The sequence below is a fragment of the Anabas testudineus genome, chromosome 11 (assembly GCF_900324465.2).
Source record: "Anabas testudineus chromosome 11, fAnaTes1.2, whole genome shotgun sequence".
Lineage (NCBI taxonomy): Eukaryota > Metazoa > Chordata > Actinopteri > Anabantiformes > Anabantidae > Anabas > Anabas testudineus.
This window is the reverse complement of record NC_046620.1, coordinates 9,480,901-9,502,197: the sequence shown is the minus strand read 5'-3', so window position 1 is coordinate 9,502,197 and position 21,297 is coordinate 9,480,901. Positions and strand designations below refer to the sequence as shown.

General features: G+C 41.5%; 2 protein-coding genes across 4 annotated transcripts in view; both read left to right on the top strand.

Moving 5' to 3' along the window:
* Positions 1-61: 61 nt before the first annotated feature.
* Positions 62-17,796, top strand: dennd3a (DENN/MADD domain containing 3a). Of its 2 annotated transcripts, none has more exons than XM_026349386.1 (30): positions 62-209; positions 3,887-3,985; positions 4,203-4,358; positions 4,464-4,599; positions 4,979-5,094; positions 5,177-5,307; positions 5,433-5,544; positions 5,664-5,783; positions 5,888-5,986; positions 6,108-6,227; positions 6,534-6,649; positions 6,910-7,065; positions 7,174-7,270; positions 7,352-7,455; positions 7,727-7,932; positions 8,014-8,173; positions 8,541-8,697; positions 8,942-9,164; positions 10,553-10,632; positions 10,835-11,014; positions 11,098-11,268; positions 12,043-12,172; positions 12,563-12,670; positions 14,246-14,343; positions 15,305-15,459; positions 15,650-15,716; positions 15,889-15,961; positions 16,043-16,170; positions 16,276-16,413; positions 16,515-17,796. In XM_026349386.1, exons 2-30 carry the CDS (start codon positions 3,905-3,907, stop codon positions 16,707-16,709), a joined length of 3,813 nt encoding a protein of 1,270 aa, XP_026205171.1. In that variant the 5' UTR covers positions 62-209; positions 3,887-3,904; the 3' UTR covers positions 16,710-17,796. The 2 variants fall into 2 exon arrangements, with proteins under 2 accessions (XP_026205171.1, XP_026205170.1); XM_026349385.1 differs by having other exon boundaries at positions 3,884-3,985.
* A 2,756-nt stretch (positions 17,797-20,552) lies between these two features.
* The window catches only part of LOC113153689 (solute carrier family 45 member 4), a 39,818-nt gene continuing 39,073 nt past the window's right edge, over positions 20,553-21,297 (top strand). Inside the window, exon 1 of one of the 2 annotated variants that reach the window (XM_026347415.1) lies at positions 20,553-20,687. The gene's annotated coding sequence lies outside the window, so the exon portion shown is untranslated. Of the gene's footprint in view, positions 20,688-20,897; positions 21,103-21,297 lie in introns of those variants that run through there. The other variant, XM_026347417.1, reaches the window with a different exon arrangement.

Below are 21,297 nucleotides of genomic sequence, written 5' to 3'. Positions count from 1 at the left end.
TTATTTTGAAGTGTGGCAGACAGGAAGCGTGGCCGGCGTGCGGCTGCAGTGTTTGACAGGAACCAGCGGTGAAGTTATGTTAGAAACCGATGAATCACAGTTAAGAGTCAGTATTGAAGTCTGTGCTGGATCGTTTGGACTGTTCACACATGTGTGACAGTGAGCTGGACTTACACCGTGTGCCACTGGAAATGATCGAGTAATTTAAGGTCAGTGGTTCATGTTAATGCTGCTGTTTCAAGAATCAGGCTCCGCTGGTCTTTACCAGAAGTCTCCTGTCATTCAGCTAACTTTTACTGAAAGGTCAGTTGTTTTATTGTTACTTTTATTAGCATTACAGTCTTGTTGTGCTGTAACGCTGCATCTGCAGTTACTGTAAGTATAAGAGCACATGTTTAATACTAATACAAACACTAAACAAAGCGATTTTACTAAGCAGTGAAATCACACGTTGTGCCAGCATTAGTGCACATTATTTCAAACTTACTCACAAAAAACAAACAGCAAAGTATTTTGACCAAAATGTGCATGTTTTCCTTTATTTTGTCAGCTGGTTCAGTTCCTGAACAATTAACCAGTCTTCTCAGAAATTTGGGAATTCACTCCCTTCCTGTGTCTTGGACCAGCTCAGTAAACAGTCAGTCACAGGCACAGCTCCTCAAATGATTTGGTGACTTCACAGAGATGTAAAAATCTTCTTCTCCTGGGTTTATAGTGCAAAGAAGACACCTGATTCTGTGCAGCACTGACTTATCATGCAAAAGAGTATTTGCAAACTGGGGCTTCATTTGAACAACATTTAGAAGTTTGTTGCAAGACTCACAGAAATTGCACATGTGAAAGTGATTTTCAGTATTCTGTAAGCGTGTTACTTTGGTGAAATGGCCGTCGGCTGCATCAAAGCAGGTCCCCTCTCTGAGAGATATAAAGCCAAGCTTGTTTGTTAAAGATCTTGGGCTGCCTCTGGAGGTATGATTTTCACAGCGTGGCATCGGCCCCTCAAAGCTACACTCAAGTCTCAGCTGTGTTATTATATATGAGGCATAAATTGAAACACATGGCTTGTTTGTCATGTTCTATGTCTCAACATAGTCTATTCGAAATAATATAACGGTTATATTACGTTAAAATGTCAGATTTATGTCAATATTGAAATAACTATGAGATACATCCCATAGACATTTGTGCGCTTATACATAGATTGATGTTTGTTGAGCAGTTGTGTGTAATTTCAGTGTTATTTTATGTGAAAAAAAAGATCTCAACTCTACGTGAGTTGATTGAGAGTATTTAAGAAGATAACACTAAACAAGTCAATAATTTACATGATGGGAAAGAAAACATATGTTTTACTAAACACAATAAAGTCAAGAATGCTCCACAGGGTGTGGGTGTACATGTTTTCTTGATCAAGAGAAGACTAGATGAGCACAACCTCATTCACCACAAGATGCAAACCCAGATAAGCCTCAAAGGTCGGGTTGCACTCTGCAAATACTCCAAAAGAAATAAACTGAGCATTTCCTTTTTGAACATGTGCCATGGATTGATGAAGCAAAAATAAGATTTTAGAATGATGGGATTTCTGATGTGGGGGGAAAAAGAGAAGCTAGGAGTGAGTAATATAGACATAAAACCACATCATCATATTTTCCTTTTTTTACAGTAACAACAAGTGATGATACACTTTAATAGAAGCTTATAATAAACAAGACCAGTGATCAAAAATAATAAGCCTAAACATTAAAATATACTAAAGGTGTATGAGAGAAAGAGAGAGAAATCTGAGATTTATTTCTTTATCATTTGCCGTAATCCATTCTTGTTAACAGTTTGGCCTGGCATCTTTTGGCTCAGCCTTTCACCATGCTAATTGTGTTTGTAGGCTAATGTGACATGTCCACGTTGCAGCGTGTATGGAAACACATGATCGTGTTGTCATCGTGGCAAAATGACAAATTCTTGCCATGAGGAAGAATTCATTCATTCAATATCATGAATGATAGAATATAGTGCAGTTCTTTCAATACTGAAATAGTAAACCTGCTCAAATTAAAGCATGTATTTGCCACTTTAATTAAGTATGTGTTATTTCATTTCAGATTTAATACACTGAAACACTGAGCAGAGACTTATTCCATTAATCTGTGGAATGTTTGTAGTGAAACAAATGTAAATTGAGGAGTGGTTCAGTTCAGTCTCAGTCTCACATTCATGACATCTGTGTTTTATTAAATGTTTCCATGTGTGTGCCTGACAGTTTATACGTTTAAAAGAGCTATGTTGGACTTTTTTCTTTCTGGCTGTTTCTAACCACAGACACAGGGTTTACAAAATGAAGGGTTTTCAGGAATAAGTGACTTAAGTGTGTGTGTTTCCGTGACACAGCAGGGGAGTTAGTCAGAGGCCGGAATGGCCTGAAGGCTGAGAGAAAGCAAGCAAGCAAGCAAGGAAGCATGTCAAAGGTGGAAAAAGAAGAGAACATGACAAGACACAGAAGAGAAAAAGGTTTAAATAAAGACTGGGTGAAAGAGAGAAGACAGTAGGAGTCCAGCTAATGCAATTCAGATGTTTTTTCTGTGGTCTCCCTGGCTCAACTAGACGGGTAGGCACGCAGGCTGATTGATAAAGCCAAGCAATGATTTGTGTAGCCCAGGTGTACTTTTGCAGTTCAGATCAGTTGTTTAAACTTGGGCTATAACCTGTTACTTCATCTTATATGAAAAATGTCTTAACAACTTTTGAATTCTTAACTTATTTAATGTAATTAATAGAAAAAAACTTTAAATGGCCTTTTTTGAATATGATTTGGCACTGATAGTAGTTAAAATGAAGCAGAAGTAGTAGAGTTTCTCAAGGTGTTGCTCAAAAAGTGTTGCTTTAGCACTTTCCTCTTTGTTCACGTTCATGCAGCTTCATTTATTTGGTTTCTCATCTGCGCTCACTGTTGGTAAAGGTGGTTTGCTGCACCCATCATCAAACCCCAACATCTGCTGTGTGTAAGTTAAATGTTTATAGATACAATATGTGTGTGTGTGTGTGTATGTACCCACGTGAGCGTGATTGGGGTGTGTAATGCACGCATGTCAGCATACATCTGGAGGAAGTTGCGGTAGGATAGATTTGTTGGTGTTTTAGTGTGTGTGTAATATCTTACAGTAAGTAAGAACCAAAATTCTCATGGTTTCTATTGGGGTTTTTATTCTGCTATATTTGACACAGCAGGTTGCTCAAGCTCTCGTCTTGTCATTTGGTTACATGAGATCATCATCTGATTTGGGAAGCTGCTGTGAGTCATGGTGACAGTGTCCATTCATCCTTGAGCCATTCTCTTAACCACTCATCCTGTATAGGGCTGTGGGGGTGCCATCCCAGCTGTGACAGGGCCAGAGGTTGGGGCAATCACTGTCCTGATCATCAGTCTTCTACAGGGCTGATACAGAGAGACAGAGAAACCTTCACGCTCACATTCACACCCATGAGCAAGTTTACAGTCATCACTTAACCTAACTACGTGTCTTTTGGACTGTGAGAGGAAACTGGGGGGAACTCACACAGGCACGGGGACAACATGCAAACTTGACACCGAAAGGGCCCAGGGGGCCGGCATGTTTGATTGAGGCGACAAATCTAACCATCACCCAGGGTGAAAACATGAAATAGTCCAAACTTCACCACCTCCTCTGCATTTGTGCTCACACTTGTTATCTAATTGTACAAACAGCTGTAATTATACTCTAATAAATGTGGGTTATTTTAAAATTATTATTTATATTAGATGGTTCTTTTTTTAATGGTTGAAATATCCTCATATATGCTTATAACTCATAATGATATCTCATATCTCACATAAATGCATATTTTTTTTGTGTGTGTTTTCTAGCAGTGTGTGTACTTGGGTGTGATGGCAGAGCTCCCGTCTGGACTGCTGGAGGCTTGTGTAGTGGTCGGAGCCCCCAGTGATAAGCTCAGAGATGTATTACAGGTAAAAAAAACAATCAAAAACAAACACAAACAAAGTCCTACACACTGTCCGGGTGCAGTAGCCTGACAAAGTTTGTCAAACATGGGTGTTAATACTGTGTATAGGGTGGACTGAACTGAGTGGATAATTCAGCTTTGATCAATGCTTTAGAACAGATTTTGTGTTAGAGATTCACTTACACAGCTGCAAAACCAAAGATTTCTGAACTCTGTTGCAGCTTCAGCAGCAGAACAAGTTAGACGACCACCTCCAGCTGGAAGCTGAGGTGTTGCAGGTTCATGCCCCGCCCTTTGTTTCCAAGGAGACCAGCTCAAGTCAGGCTATTGGTCCAGCTTTCAGCCGCGTCCAGCGGAGGAAGAGCTTCATCAAGAAGGTTTGAAATTATAAACACTTGCATTAAGACACTTTTTCTAGGAAGGTTATGCTGTAGTTGCTCCTTCAGAAACAAGTAGCAAATGACTTGTTTTTGCGTTTGTAGAAGAGGCGAGATCGTGCTCCAGAGACGATATCTAACGGAGATGCAGCCAATCGTGCTGAAGTGTCCTCGGCCACAGAGGACATCAGTGTTCCCAAGGATCTGGACCTCATCGCCCTGCCTCAGCTTTGCTTCCCTGGTACAGTGTGGTTCTTTAGTGACAGACTTCAGTAATGTGTTTTGAATTCCACTATGGTTGCCAGTATGGTTGGGGCTCAGTCAATTTGATTATGTCGTTACGCTGCTAGTGTGGTCCACAGTGAACATGATGCATCAGCACAGCACACTAGTATGCAGACTTTCAGTGTCTCCTTGTTGATTTGATTTGAAACTGTGACAATAAAGTTAAAAGGTGTAGTGCTTCACTCAGGATTCATGTCTAAATGGCTGGTGAGTGTCCTCATAAAGAGATAATCCAAGTATGATCGCAGAGACGTCTTGTGACAGTTACAGTGCACGTAACGTCAATGTGCCATATCACTGTGTAGGCATATCTTTAGACGTCTTGTTTTTTACAGGTGGTCTTCAGTTAGCCAGTGAGCAGAAGGAAGACAGTTATCACTTCCTGGTTTTTACTGACCTCTTCGGGAACCGAACCCACGGGGTCGTTGTGCAGTACTACACAGCGGTCCAGGTAAAAACAAGCACACAGTCAAACAGAATCCAGTGAAATGAAGTGCAGAGAGTTGTTACTCATTAACTATCTGATCTCTCAGACCTGTCTGGAAGGTGTTGTGCAGAACGGCCATAGGTGGAATTCATCTAAGCCCCGTCTCTACGCACCCTTTGCTGTGTGTGTCATCTCCAAGTTCCCATACTACAATGCTCTGAGAGACTGTTTGTCATGGTAATTGCTTTAGTAAAATGCTCGTATAGATCTGAACGATGACCCGGCCTTGTCTTTTTTTAATACAAATAATTTGAACCTCTTCTTTACGCTGCTTACTTTGCTTCCTACCTCCACACCCTCAGTCTCCTGGTCCAGTTACGGCCTGCTAGACAAGTTGACTTTGAGGAGACGATCAAGGAGTTTTCAGCCAAGCTGTCACTGGTGCCTTTACCACCTCCTGGGCAGCTACATGTGGTAAGAAAACACTGTCGATATTGACATTTCAATACTCTCTCATTGTTGAGCGTCCTCTGTCCATCTGTTTTCTTTTTCCTTTCACCTGAATACTCACAGTATTTGTTTCTGCGTGTTAGTCCTTCAGCATCCGCCCTCTTCAGGTGGTTCTTCCATCCAGGGAGGATCAGGACAGCCCTGTTATTGACATCGACCTGCATCTACCTTTCCTCTGTTTCACACACACGACACTCCTTCAGGTACTCCACAAGAGAAGCTGCTATTAACAGCTTATTAAGACGGGATGATGAATATATACTGTAGTGAAAACAGATGATCTACTCTGAGGGTTTCCCGCCTCTAGGTGCTGTCCTGCCTCCTCCAAGAGCAGAGGATGGTTTTCTTCTCATCCGACTGGGCAAGACTCACTTTGGTTGCTGAGAGTTTGCTGCTGTACCTGCAGGTTAGTGCAGGAAACATCATGGGAACTTTATTTGGGCATTAATGCTGTTTTTAATTTTACAAAGTTATTCAAAGGATGCTCCCAGATTATCTACCTTTTAATGGGCTGACCTCTCTTTCAGCCTCTGTCCTGGCAGCAGCCCTATGTTCCTGTCTTGGCTGGAGGAATGTTGGACTTCCTCATGGCTCCTACTGCCTTCCTGATGGGCTGTCACATCAGTCATTTCGAAGAAGTTGCAGCAGTAAGCACTTCAGTATTATTACCTCTGTTTGAGCAACAGCATATTGCTGTTTTATATATATCATTGTGGATTGGGCTTCCTAGCTATGTGTCACCTAACACTGGCAAATGTGAGTAATCTTAACTTACCCTATGTCACAATTAAGGATGAGAAATTCCAATTATGGTTGGACCTTATTTTAGGCTGCAATAGTTCTCCTCTCCCTGCTTTGTTTACCTCCCTTCACCTACATCTTTACCATGTTTGCTGTCTTTTCAGAAATCAGGAGCTCGCTGTAAGTGTATGTGTGTTTATGTTTGTGTATAGGAGACAGAGGACCTAATCCTGGTGAATATTGATGATGGCATCATTCAGTCATCATTGTCTGAAACAGTTGACCTGCCAGCAATTCCCCTGGCTGCAGCTGAGAGTTTTATATCAAGGTAAAAAGTGCACATATTCCAAAGTGTAAAAGTAGTAAATGTTGATGCATTTGGAGTAAATGCGCAGATGACCAGAAGCATCTCGTAGCAGTGCTGAACCACTAGATATAAATATGAATTCTGAATAACAATATAGAATACATTTTTCAATTTGCATCTGTTCCCTGAATACGCAGGTTAACATAGTGAAGGCCTTTCTGGACTACATAAATCTTACTGTGTGTGTGTGTGTGTGTGTGTGTGTGTCTGTGCGCGCGCAGGGCAGAGTGTCTCCAGCTTCATTATGACTTGGAGCTGTGTCACCTTGGAGTGGGCACTGATGCCAATGCCCTGCGATGCCAACGCAGGGACTGGCAGAGACGACTGAACACGCAGATTCGAAACATTGCTCTGGAACTAGTGGTCAATATCTTAAGGTAGGGTTTCTCAAGAGACTTGGAAATAATACAAGAATAGATATGTAAGGTATTTAAGGTGTTTTAGAATAATTTCTGTCTATTTGTTCCTGCTTGTCACTCTATTAGGGGCGTCCAGGACTTTTTAAGCCATGAACATAGAGTTTTTAACAGTGAGGAGTTTCTAAGGACGAGGGAGCCAACAGATCAGTCGTTTTACAAAAAGGTACTTGCATGGCTGCAAGCACAGCAAACTGTATAGAGTGCACACAATCTCTGACTGTCTTCTCTTTGGTGTTGTTCCTAGGTATTAGAAACTCACATCTTCCACTCGTTCCTGCGAGACAGGCTTAACAGGAAATGGGACTCCTTCAGCCGCATGGAGCAAAACATGCGTAACAGTGCTTACAGGTATGATGATGTCATAATTGAAGGATGGTCAGAAGGATTGAGAGGATAGAAGTAAACAGAAGAAACATAATAGCTGTTTTCTGCACATTTTAAAAAATAAATGTATATTCTGTTGCCAAATAAATCAATTCCCACATTGTGTGAGAATTCTGGTTCCTTACACTTTACATGGGCCATATGAACAACAATATAACATGTCCACATCCTCAGTGTGTATTTACAAATGAATTATTATTATTATTTTTTGTTGTTGTTGTTGTTGTTTCTGCAGGAATCATGCGATGACAGACTCCCCTCGACGCCCTCCTGTGTCTGATCTGTCCAGGACCGGCTACCGCAGCTACACCAGCCCTAATGACAGACTGAGTAAGAGGCTCGGAGCCAGCCTGCCTAACCTGGAGCACCCTGTCGGTGACTTTATGACAGCCATCAGCCTCAGAAGACCTGCTTCTCTCAGAAAGTTGACCCCTGACATTGGTCGGTACCAACAGACGAAAAACAGCTGCATAGAGTAGATTGAAAATCTATTAATATCGCATTTCTTTTGTCTCTCTTCAGGGTTGAAATATCCTCAGGAAGCGGTGAAGGTTTTCCGTCTCCCGGAATTCCCCCCTCCTCTGGCCTATCATTATGTCCAGAACTATTATTCTGATATGGTGGCTTCACTGGGGAGGGCCATCAACGCTACACCACCTGATGAATCTTCTCTGTTGGCCAGGTGCTGTGAGAGGACAACAAAAACAACAACAAAAACAAAAATCTGCTTCATAAATGTATTGTTTAGCAATAGAAGATTTTTAACAACAGTAGCTGGACAGTTGATGATCATTTGTCATTATCATCTGCTTTTGTTTGTCTGTGTATGATATTTAACTTAATTTGACAAATTACCGTAACATCTTTTGACAAGATTAAAATAATTTTCTGGTTTAGATCATTGACAGACGTAAAACCTAAAAATATAAATACTATAAAAGATCCTACACAAATTATGTAAATGTAAAGTAAGCTTGACTTTGACTGTAAAATAAACCTGAACCTTTTACCTGTTTTTTCTAACCCAGTTCCTCTCCGTCTTTGATTAGGTACCACTATCTGCGTGGTCTGGTAAACACCGTGTCGAACAAGCGTCTGGACGCACTGGAGGACTTCCAGAGTCTTTATAAGACAGACTCGGATATCTTCCCCTCACAGATGGTTAAGTCATTGGTTGACTCCCTCCCAGAAGTTGAACGGCTGCAGGTCAGTTTGAGCTTTTCACAAATTAGACTCTCAGACAATCAGTGACACTGGGATTAATTGTAGGTTATCGGTGAGTCAGTTCTAAGTGTGTGAGCTGTAACAGAATATGAAGCTGGAGATAACCTTTCATGACTGTTGTCACAGGTCGAAGAACAAAGGATGTCAAAGACTCGAAAGCTGCTTGAAGCAAACTGAGCTATATACAGTGAATAAAAGTTTAATAATTGTCAAACTCTGTCCCCAGGCGGACAGACGACCAGAACTCAAGCGGCTCATCAGTCGTGTCAAGAGGGACCAGGAGCTTGAACGTGCACACCACGGCAACAGTAACGAGGAATGTGCTGTGAAGCGCTTTAAGCTGCCCAAAAAATACATGCAGCTGGAGGAATTTGTGAGATGTGTGCAGGAGTCTGGCATTGTAAAAGATCAAGGAACTATACAAAGACTCTTTGATGCGCTAACTGTAGGTAAGTACTGTACATATATATGTACATGTCTTTGTATCCATTATATTATAATTATACAGTAATATAACATACATTCTGCACTGTAAGTGCACACATAAGAGCAGTTTGGACCTTCCCCTGTTCCCAACGGGTCGTCCTCCAGAGGTTTTCTTATAGACGTGTTATATTTGCAGTGCCTCAGCATGCACCCACACACTAATGCACAACATTCAGCTACAGTACACCCCTCCTTCCTCTTTTTCCACACACACACATTTATTCCTCATGTTAATCATTACCTCACTGCTTCTTGAAGACAGAGTGTTTGTCATGTAGGACTGTTTCATGTTGTGCAACCAGACTTCCAGTGGTCATTTACAGGCACTTGAGCTGGAGGCATGTGGTAAATTTGAGCTATGGGTCATGGGTGAAAGGTTGCTACACGTCTTTTACTCGTTGGTGCATCCTTTTTTGTCTGATTGTCTGCCATTCTTTCACTACTGGCATCATTTTGATTCATGTTTTACTCGTTTCAACAATGTCCGCACTCAGAGCACAGCTGAATTCCACTACACCACAAGCTTCAGTTCACACAAAACAAATATTACACAGCAGCTACTAGCAAATAGTGACAAGCCAGTGTGAGACCTGAAGTGACCTGACAGCATTCCTGTAAACTAGGAAGGATCGTGTTATCAGGGATTCAGGGAGAAGACACAAGTCATTAAAAGCATGGAGTGACTAATAAGGAATATTTCTTTTGGATTGAAGATAAACGGCAGCTGAGGTTTTTTTTAGAAAGTTGAGATTTCAGGCAGCATTTGTGAGCTGGGCAGCAGAAAGAAGTGAAATCTTATCTTTCCCTCCATGTTGGATTTTACATCCTGTTGGGTGTAGTGTGCAAGTTTTCCTTTTGTCTTCTGACTTGGCCTGAAAAAAGACTCACAGACTGACGGTGGGACTGAACAGTATGAATTAAAAAACGTCCATACTCTGCAATATTATGTAAACCTATAAAATAAAGTGATGAAACACACGAGTAGAAAACATTCTTGATACAAAATGCACAAACTGTTACTGCTGGTGCCCAGCGCGTGATGGTGGCTGGATAAGTGGGAGTGCACAGACTGTATGAAGTCATTGTTGTAATACAGTAAGAACGTCAACCCCCGACTGACGCCTGACTCTGCAGGCATGCTGGCAGATTGGAATGAGACAGAGTAACCAGGTCTACAAGATGTTTTATATGTGTGTGTGTTAGAGAGAGCGAGAAAGATAAAAGTGAAGCTCAGTGTCTGCTTAGTCTCGCTAAATGACGTTTTAAATGTTTCAACAGTCGTCTGACGGATACATTACATGTCCACAAATCAAACATATCCTCATTTTGAACATTTGTGTGTTTGTTGAAGGCCATCAGAAGCAGGTTGGTCCAGACTTGTTCAGAGTGTTTTACACCATCTGGAAGGAGACTGAGGCTGAGGCGCAGGAGGTTTGTATCTGTGCTTAGTTTACCAGTCCTCATTTGTCCAGTGTTCCTACTGTAGTATGTTACAGGTATGTTGTAGGGATTCAGGGGAGTCCTATGATAACCGAGGTGAAGGTGATGTTTTCCTGTAGAGTTATTATGAATGATGACTCAGAGTAAAGTAAAGCCTTTAAAAACTGTTGACTGACACTTATGTGACTTTCAGGTGTGCCTACCTGCGTCCGTCTTGGAGCACATTGAGCCCAGCGAGTACGTTTTCAAGCTGTCCTCCTCAGTCAAAACGAGTCGTGGTGTGGGGAAGATCGCCATGACTCAGCGACGGCTCTTCCTGCTGACCGATGGCCGACCGGGATATGTGGAGGTGGCACAGTACCGAGATTTAGAGGTGAGAGAAAAGGAAAGATGATGAGCGAGCGTAATTATGGCCCTTCTCAGTGAGGTCCCGTCTTAATCTCCCTCTCTCTTTAGGAGGTTAAGGTGTCGTCAGCTCCCTTCCTTCTCCTGCGAATCCCCAGTCTGAAGCTGCGTGTTCAGGGAAGGAAAGAGGCATTCGAGGCCAATCTGAAAACAGAAACCGAGCTCTGGAACCTGATGGTCAAAGAGATGTGGGCTGGACGTAGCATGGCTGACCAGCACAAGGTGAAGCTGTAACTGAAGAGCGTGTGTATGTGTGTGTGTGTGTGTGTGTATGTGTGTGTTAGTACAAGGAAATACATTGTGTGCGAGAGAGGACGGGAATTTGGAAAGAAATACATCAGAAAGAAAGATTTGATGTCTCGCTTACTCATATCTTGCTTTCATCTAGTTATCAGTTGCTGTGTATGTTAGATAACTCCCGTGACCTGTATGGGTGTGGCTGAAATTTCACGAGGCAGACTTTAAATTACCATAAATCATAATTTCACACTCTTAAATAAAGACAGAAGATTTCCTTTGTGAAACCAGATGTCCCTTTTTCTCTCTCGTCACCCATTTCTCTCATTTACATTTCCTATAGTCTCTCAATTCCTCTTATTTGCTGGCTGTATGTCAGCCAGTGTATTATGACTGTACATTTATATCCAGCCTGTCTGACAAGATAGATACACATCAGTACAGGCAATATTTATAGTACTTGTACTTAAAATATACTGCAGTCCCAGCAGATTTAAAACTAAATCAGTATTCTTCTTTTAATGCACTGTTAAATAGATACTGTGTTTAAATACTGAATAAATTACTTGATCAACTGTTGTTTTTAGTTGATTAGTTATTTAAGTATTTTTTTAAGCTAGGCAGAAAAAATAGTCACTATTGAGTAAATATAATAATTTCTTCCATCTGTGTGAATGCAGTTTTTTGTTTAATTGTTTGGAGGCACTCTGTGTCTCAATGTCAGATTTATTATAACTGTAAGTAGTAATTTCTCACCAGGACCCCCAGTACATGCAGCAGGCTCTGACCAATGCTTTGCTAATGGACGCAGTAGTCGGCAGCCTCCAGAGCAGTAAGGCCATCTACGCTGCTTCCAAGCTGGCGCACTTTGACCGCATCAAGATGGAAGGTAGAGGATGTTGTTAATAACAAGGCTGCTCTTTGCCTGAGTGATAGTAGGATTCAGTAGTGTTTTAACCTTGTATCAGTGACTGGTACATCTCTGGTACCTAGTAGTGAGACTACTGGAGCTAGATAAGGAGTTATGGATGGACTCAGCCACAGCAGATATAATGTAGATATAAGGCTGGGTCAATGTGCCAGGGATCTACTGTTTGCTTGGGTGGTGGTAGGAATTAAAGCTTTAAAACATGTCAAGGAAGTGTGGTTGTTAGGACTAGAGAATAACATAATGACTCATGATTTGTGTTACGTGCAGAGTTCTCTTGCTGTTTGTAGTTTGTGTTTGTGAAGCCACCAACAGGTGAAGGTTAGTTACTTGTCTTTTGTGCGCTTCTAGTCCCGATGATGGTTCCCAAGACAACGACAGAGACGCTGAAACACAAAATTAACCCGTCCCTGGAACTTGCTGCTCCTCAGGCTGTGGATGTACTCCTATACACACCAGGTAGAAACACACACACACACACACACACACATTACTCCTGAGGGTGTCCTGTAACCAAGCAATATCTCTTGTGTTCTTATTATCACTGCCATGACAGGCATCGGGTTTCCTTCACTCTCGCTGTGAATGTGCCATGTGAGAGCCACTGATTTAGTTCGGCTTCCTAACTTCACCAGCCCACAGTCACTGACATACTGTAAAAACAAACTGACTAATAGACACACACATACGACCTTTGCTTTGTGATTACCACTCACTCAGTCTGTTTTGCTCAAACATTAAAAGACCGTCGTAAAGCAGCACACAAAGGTTCTTACCAACACTTCCTTCTCCGGTTTCCATTACAGATACATTAGAAAATGAAGTTGATCAAAATATGTTGTAAGGAAAGCCTCTCCTCAAGGTCAAGGCTGCTCCATTGGGAGCTGCGAAACCATGTGAAAGCATGAGTGAGAAGATCCCCTTTAATATTAGACAATAGTAAAAACGTCAATGACAACCAGGGTGCCAAACCCTCTCTGGGAATATTATAATACACAATACGTAGTTAATGTGTGGTTTTGATAATAATTAATATGATAAAGACTGATGTCAAGTTAAGGAAATCCTGAAATAAATAGTATGTAAATAATGTGAAACATATGGTTTAACTTTCACAATGACTCCGTCCAGCTGAGACACCTTTGAACCAGCTCTCTGAACGTTGTTTACTGTTTGCTTTCATTTTATGAAGAGAGAGCAGAGCATTAGGTGGCAGGAAGACTGTCAGGAAGCATCTTAAAAAGCACTACAAAGCCATGGCCTTCAGTGGACAGACCATCTGGGGCCACTTAGATGCCCGGCTGGTGGCAGACTGACCTCCAGCGCTAAAACACTTGTGCATACTCATAAGCTGAGATCCAGACGCATATACACAGTGCTCAGTTCTGCTGAAAAGAACAAATCTGTCTATTCAGACCCTCCCTGCTTGCCTCCCTCTGACTCTCACTCTGTCTCTAGTTTGAATATAGGTCACTGAATTGAATTCCTGGCACACGGCCAGCCCACTCCTTGCTTTCTCCCCCCTCTCAGTTTCTCTCACTTTCCACGTCAGGCTTCATCTGAGCCCCCCTCCTTCCCCTCACGTGCCACCGTCCCTCGCTGTTTCTCTGCATATAAAATACAGAATGTTACTTTCGTTTTTTTCCCCCCCGACTAGTGGTGGTTTGAAATACCAATGAGTACGTTAAAGGAAATCTGACCGTTAAGTGAAGCATGGGTGGAGGCAGGCCGCAGAAAGTTTTGAACATGAAGTGTTTCCATTCAAACTGTTGAAACGTCACAGTGGGAAAACACTTACTACGCTACTGAGAAGCTTCTGATCATTCTGCTGTTTTTAATTCTTTAGTTTATTATAAAGGTTGTAATGAATGTGCTTAAAATGTTTCATGAATTAATCTTTGTTGTTTGTGCATAAAGTGTTTCAGTAGTTTTCAGTCGGTGTTTGTTTTTTTTCGCCTTCTGAAAGAGTAAACAGTTGGGGTTGTAGGTTGATAAGGTTGAGAAATACTGATAAATACTGTGTGTGTGTTGCAGGTCAGCTGTGGGTGTCTGTGGGCGGTGGGAAGGTGATGGTGTTTGATGCTTCCAGCTGGTCCCTCACACATACATTTCATGTTGGGAATGCACGACTGGTAAGAGAAAAGTGATGCTCGATCAGGCTGCTGGTGCACCTCTTAGGATTCTGGACCTTTACTCCAAAGTCACAGATCACAGGCACATGAAATAAGTGTGTCACAGAGATAGTGTGTGTTTACTCTAGACTCAGCCACTGTATTTGCACACAGTTCATTACCAGGTCATGTGCTAAACATCTGGAAAATGCTCTTACTTGTGTGACGGTTGCATGAAACGTGACAACTGGCGAAATTGTAGCACAATCAGAAACGTGTCTTACCAGCGTTGTTCAGTTTTCCTATTAATTTATGGAAATAGCTGCATTATCTGCACACAGTTTCATGTTGCTTAAGTTGAGAACAAATTTAAACTTCATATGGGTATATACTGTATACTGTAGTACATGGAATAGTGTTGAAAGGAGGTTGTTTATATGGATAAACTGCAGTTTATTAGAACAATATCACCACCTACTGGTGGGGTTAGATGTTGCAAAATGAATTTCTTGCTCAAAACAGAGCATTGTCTGTTTAATTCAAGCTGAAAATGATTTAGCCTAATCTAACCTTACTTAAATGTGAAAATGACCTGTTGCAAGTTTATAATTAATGGACAAACAAACTGGAAAAGAGGGCTTTAAAATTGTTAAGTAGATAAATGGGCTATTTAGTTTTGGTGCACTGTGTTTCAAAAATGTTTGTGACAGCTGCCTAAAGCCCAAGATGTCATCTATAACTTTGTTGTTTAGTCTCACCAGCAGCCCAAAAATAACTCAAGTGAGTCAGTTTATTCAGTCAATTTGATTTGTTTCAGCTGTTATTTTTAATTAATACTCAAAAAAGCTAATCGCGTATGTTGTTCTAAAGGAAACTGGTGGCACCAAAATAAAATGTATAAATCAGAATGTACTAGTGCAAGTACGTGGTTTGTTTCTGTATTTGGTATCACTCAGGTGTCTTCCTGTTTGTCCGTTGTCAGAACTGTATGCTGGGAGTTAACAGTGACCAGGTCTGGATGGGCTCCGAGGACTCTGTTATCTACATCATCAGCATGCTGGCTCTGGTCTGTAACAGACAGCTGACTGAACACAGGGCGGAGGTCACCGGACTGGCACTTGACACATACAAATACAGGTAACACACATATACAGCACCTCTATAAAACCTAGTGAGAGACCTCACTTTGACGTGCAATATGTTGCTGCTTCCACTCTTTCTAATTTGAAGCCTCTAAATTATAATTTTTTGACTGAGCAGAACTGAAAAGCAGCTTCAGTCCCTGCAACCAAATGAAATATTCTTACTAGTTTACTTTGTTCTTCAGCCAGAAGGTGGCGTACTCCTGCAGCGCAGAGGGAACCGTGATGGTGTGGGACGTGTCGACGCTACAGGTCAGCTTTAACGTAGAGACTGTGTGAAGTACTAAATAAATTATTGTGCTATATACTGTTACAAAATGTTGAAATAGTATAGAAATGATTGAATTTTTATTTATGACACGCTTTGACACAAATTTGAAACTTTATTTTTTCACACCTGTGATTTCTGTTTCAAACCACTCAGGTGAAGAAGCACTTTCGCCTCTCCTGTGATCGTCTGCAGTCTGTTCACAGCTGTAATGAAACGCTGTGGTGTTGTAAGTTTCACATTTACAAGAGCACAAACTGGGAAGCTGAGAGGTGAGATAAGAAACTGAACCACCTCTGTCTTCCTCTAGGCTCCAAGGACAGCATAATGGAGGTGTGGAGGACCGGCTCATTGAAACATCGTCTGAAACTACCAGAGCAACAAAGAGGGTCCACAGCTACACGCAGCTCTATAAGATCTATACTGCTGTTACCTGAGGTGCAACAAACACACTTTGCCCTAATTCTCTCTCTGTTTTGGTCTCTTTCTGTTTGAGTGTGACTGTTTTCTTGGTGTTTTTCTTTTTGCTTGTGTGTGTGTCAGAGGGAGGAGTTGTGGAGTGTGTGCATAGACTCAGGAGAAGTGTTTATTTGGCATATCAAGGACACTGTCAAACCACTCCACCGCGTGACTCTACAGGACTGCACCGGATGTTACTGCATGATCAAAGTTAAAAATCAGGTGATTATACAGAGCGGACACAGAGTAAACACACAACCTAGAAATGTTTCACAGTGACATGAAGGGAAATCACATTATCTGTCTCTCCCCACTTCCCCCAGGTGTGGGTCGGCTGTGTGGGGCGCAGCTCAACCAAAGGGAAGGTTTACATCCTGGACACAGAGACGCGCCTAGTACTGAAGGAGCTTCACGGCCACAACGACAAGGTGAAGGCGCTCTGCTCCGCTGAGGATCGGTACGTCCTCAGTGGAGCTGGGAAACACGATGGAAAGATCGCTATCTGGAAGGTGGAATAGGGTTTTTTTTTTTTTTTAAAGGGCCGGCTGAGGATCTGTGGGAAGAGTAGTAAAGATCAGTGTGTTTGGACAGTGGACAGGGAATTGAAATCACAGAGCCGACCTGCACGATGGAATCACATGTCAGTCAACACGTTTACATAGATTGTCACCAACTGAGCAGCTTCTCCATGGCTGCTGTGAAGTGGCGACATGCAACACAAACACTTTATTATTTAGGAACATGAAGGACGCGTGAAGGAGCAAGTTCTGCCTCACTTCACTGAAGGTTTCTACATTTTCGTATTTATTGTGCAGTCATACCGTGACTCCTTTTCGTGCGCGGCCTCATTTTACATTTGACCACACTTGTGTTATGTGGGAACATCGTGTGACTGAGCCTCGTCTCCAGCTGTGGGTTTGAGGCGAGTCTGCACAGTTCAAATGAGTCAAATTACCCTGAAAACAAAACTCCCGCGACTGGAGATTTCACCATTGCTGTGGGAAAGCCCAGGTTAAAGTTTATTATGATGGAGGTTAGGCTTGAATGGACACTGTAAGGTGGAGAGCAATAGGAAATATGATGAAACACATGATGATGTGAGCAAACCCACAACACAGCGTTGATATACAGCAAGCGTGTGATTGTAGAGTCTGTGGGAAAGTAAGAGCACAGTGTTTTTAAGAGGTTTCTTAAGTATTTAGTATTTTATACGTTTAAGACTGTCCACATATATAAAAATATATATTTATAACCTGTAGCCATTTGTGTTCTGTATTTTCTACAAAGTTTAAAACCAATTGTTTTACGGACGTTTTTATCGTCTAAGTGAAACAGGAAGGACAGATGAAGGACGTGATGTTTTCTAAATAATAATTAGCATCAGTGTGATTTTGGTGATGAAGTCACAGGAAGTTCAATGGAAGATTCAACTCATCGTTTAATAATAAATATTTATTATAAAGTGTATATAACTGGTAAAAATCACCACAATGCAAAAACTCCATCATTGTATTTATATTTTTTTGTTTGGTTTTGTTTTCTACTTTTTGTAAGATTTGTTATAAATACTTTTAACTAGATGTTTAACCGTACCAAGTGAATAAAGTCTGCACTTTTTAAAAGAAAGTTTGAGTTTGTTTGTTTTTTACTCTCTGTACCAGTTTTCAACCAGTGTTACACAGGAGTCAGGACACAATTCATGCAAAGATTGAAAAGTAAATGATCTTTTTAAGCCTTTTAAGTCTTAATTCTTAAAACATTATTCTGTTAAATGCATTTATTACTTAATGCAGACCTGAACTAAATCTTTTTCTATGGCTCCATGATTGTGCATGTTTCTGAGTTCACCAGAAGGGGTCGCAATTTGATCTCACATTAAAGCGGTTCACAAACTACAGCATGAACATAACATGACTTACTTACTTATTTTGTTTACCATTGAATCGACATATTATTTACTCAGGCAATCAGTTAAACATTTTGTCTTTCAGATGTTAGCGTATACTGGAATTGCATCATCTTCATTTAGTCCACGTGAAATATATTCAATTAAATATTTGATGCATGACAAAGAAAAACAGCAGGCTGCCATATCAGAGGAGAATGGGACCAGTCAAGGTGTTTTCACATCAAATCTCCACTGAAACCCTCCCAGTGCTTCTGACACTGTGCACCTGGATGTGTAGCTGTGCAGTTGTGCAGGAGTTTGTACGTGTCTGCGTGCTGTACGTTGTTTTTCTTACGTAAAGCCATAAGCAGCTGTTAATCTCTCGCTCCGCACGTCCACTTCCACCTCAGCAGCAGTGGAAGAGAAGTTTCTCCTGCAGCTCTTAATCAGTTTCCTCTAATCTAAGCAACACAATTGCTGTTTGTGCCGTAACCTAAAATCAGATTTGTTAAAGAAGGCACGTGTGTGTTTCTCTGTGGTTGCTGAGAAAAAGATCAACTGGGTTTTGGTTCCCTTTAACACATCATAAGTTCTGTTCTGGACCATGAATTTGTTCTTCTCTTTGTTTCACTTCTCTAGTTTGTGTGCGAAGACATGAATATTAACAGCTCTCACATGTTTATTGTATTCTTGTTAATTTAAGAAAAGCTTGGCGGCTTCAAAAACAGCAAGGGGCTATAGTTTTAGCAAACTCTGAAGTGAAAAAGTGCATTTGTTATGGACTATTTTCAGCAGTGGATTAATACACACGGGTGAGTAGGAGTAGGATGATGGTGTATTCTGTGGTAAGGTTGGTGCTGTGTCAACACCCATTAAAATAAAGTGCCCCAGTGTTACTAAAGTCACCGTGTGGATACATTCATTGCTGATTTTAAACTTCTCAGATGATGCTTTGGTGGAAAATGATTGGCTGTCTTAATATTTAGGAAATATCTGAGATAAATACCCTTTCATGAGTGTGACAGTGATGTGTTACATCCCTGCAACATCATGTGTTATTCTGGACAAACGTACGTGAATCTTCCCTGTGTAACAGCATCATCTTCAGCTTTTGACTTGTACTGGATGTACAAAAGCAGTTATTTGTCAGGACACTGTTCATTTTCTCCTCACATTTCCGTCTGTTATGTGTCTGTGTTATGGCACCATTTTCTCCACAAACAAGACCTTAAAGGCCAAACCTTGTAATTAGTCTCTGTGCTTATATGCAGAGAATCTGGCAGCTCGACAGCCTTTAAATGTTTTAAAGCAGTTTTGTCACATTTCTGTGGTGCTTGTTGCTGTTTTACTTGATGTTTTTAGGGTCGTATGGCCTTGTATGAGCAAACTACAGCTGTCGTCTCCTGACCCATCCTGCAGGGAATGTCAGAGAGAGCAGGTTGGATGGGTTTTTACCCTTTTAGGAGGGGAACACCGCCTATAGAAGGTATGGACTGTAATGAGGTGCATTTCATCTGTCAGACCCTTAAGTGTGGGTATGTTGTAACAGCTGGTTTACCGCACAGCCGACAACAGCACAGATGTTTTAACATAACTTTAAAGAAACATGGAAACCCAATATGGAGCAAAAAGCAAGAGAAACAAAAAGTGATGTTTAAAGTGAAGCTTTAACTTTTGTACATATTGATGTCATTTAATAAATAGTGTTGAAAAAAGTAACCCCAACGAGCATCAGTGCTCACTTGTATATTATAGTATGGTATTATTTTGTTGCTGTGCTGGGCACTTTCAGTCTAAGACTGGATTATCAAAACTGGACAAATAAGCAATTGAGGCTGCAGAGCCTTAGTGACCTATAGTGCAAATCCGGAAATACGGTCTGTGCCTCGAAAGCACAATATAAACTGAAACAACACGGCTGTGACCGCTGCATTTTATACATAACAGGGAGGCATCTTCTGATAAAGCTAATATGGATCTTTGTTGTTGTTGTTTTATCCTTATTTTTTAAACCATTTTTATCTAGTTAGAGAAATAATCTGTAATATCAGCTCCTTATTTAACCCAGTGGTTGTGTTTGGGGCTCGGGTGAACCTGGATCACCTTTAAAAGCTCAAAAAACACAGAGACATGAACTACATACATATAACATTACTTCTGCTTGGGGGGTCTAATGTTAATATTAAAGCAGAATATTATTTACTATTAAATACAACTTATTTATTGATCCCGTGAGGTTAGTCACCTCTTTTCCAAGGGGAAAACACAGCAGCCTTACAAAGTGACAACAAGCCTGAAAATATCTTTTATCTCCCTCTGAAGTGGAAAAGAAGACAGCAGAGTGGAGGAGACGCTGGATTAAAAACTCACGGCATGCCCCTTTAATAAATCACCTCCTCCCCTTTATGCAGATTAGCCGTGACGTCGGCGGAAGTCGGGCTACGTCTCTTCTTCCGACAGATATTCCTTTAAAGGCGCATTTAAAGCCCTGGCTTCAGTTGCAGGAGCAACGGACAACCTATGCAACAAGGCTGCTGCAGCACGGAGCGACTGTCCGAGTGCTGAGCGGATTAAAACCCGGAGCCAGCGGCTGACACAACCCGGAGAGGTGAGCTCGGGGTCCGGCTGAAGCACCGGCGACGGCCGGGGACGGATATTAAGCGTTTTGTAGCTGCTGTTATTCGGCTCTGTCGAGCGTAACACACAGCATCTCAGGTTGCTGCTGCAGAGAGAGAGAGAGGAGGAGGAGGAGGAGGTATTTAGTAGTTTCTATAGGCCTGTGTCAAAAACAAAAAGAGAAGAGAGGCTGGGACAGGTCAGGCTGCATAATTGGGTTGCTCTAATTATAAAGGCTGCAGGGTTATATTCCAGGTGCTGAGTGTTGTTGATGTGAAGCAGGTACAGCAGGTTTGCATGCACAGGAGGCCCAGGGCTGCAGGTCGGACGCTGAGGACACCGAGAAAAAGAAAAGCAGCTTCATTTCCTTCATCACTGCATCGCTGTCATTAACCAGGAAGAAGCAGGTTGTTGTTGTTAAAGTGACTGAGAGAAGATGTCAACCGCAGGGTGTGTGTGTGTGTGTGTGTTGAACAGAAAGAAAACATGTCAGTCATCAGTAAACACACATATCAATCTGTGTTTCCATTAGCAGTGCTTTCTGGTGCGTTTTAAATGTCATTAGCCCTCACTTCCACTTGTGGGCTTTTGTAAGAACAGAC

Bases quoted from the DNA above. Each gene is read 5' to 3' on its own strand.
- dennd3a (XM_026349386.1), top strand. From the start codon at position 3,905: ATGGCAGAGCTCCCGTCTGGACTGCTGGAGGCTTGTGTAGTGGTCGGA. The intron at 7,933-8,013 runs GTCGGTACCAAC...GTCTCTCTTCAG, and splicing joins AAAGTTGACCCCTGACATTG to GGTTGAAATATCCTCAGGAA. The intron at 9,165-10,552 runs GTAAGTACTGTA...TGTTTGTTGAAG, and splicing joins CTTTGATGCGCTAACTGTAG to GCCATCAGAAGCAGGTTGGT.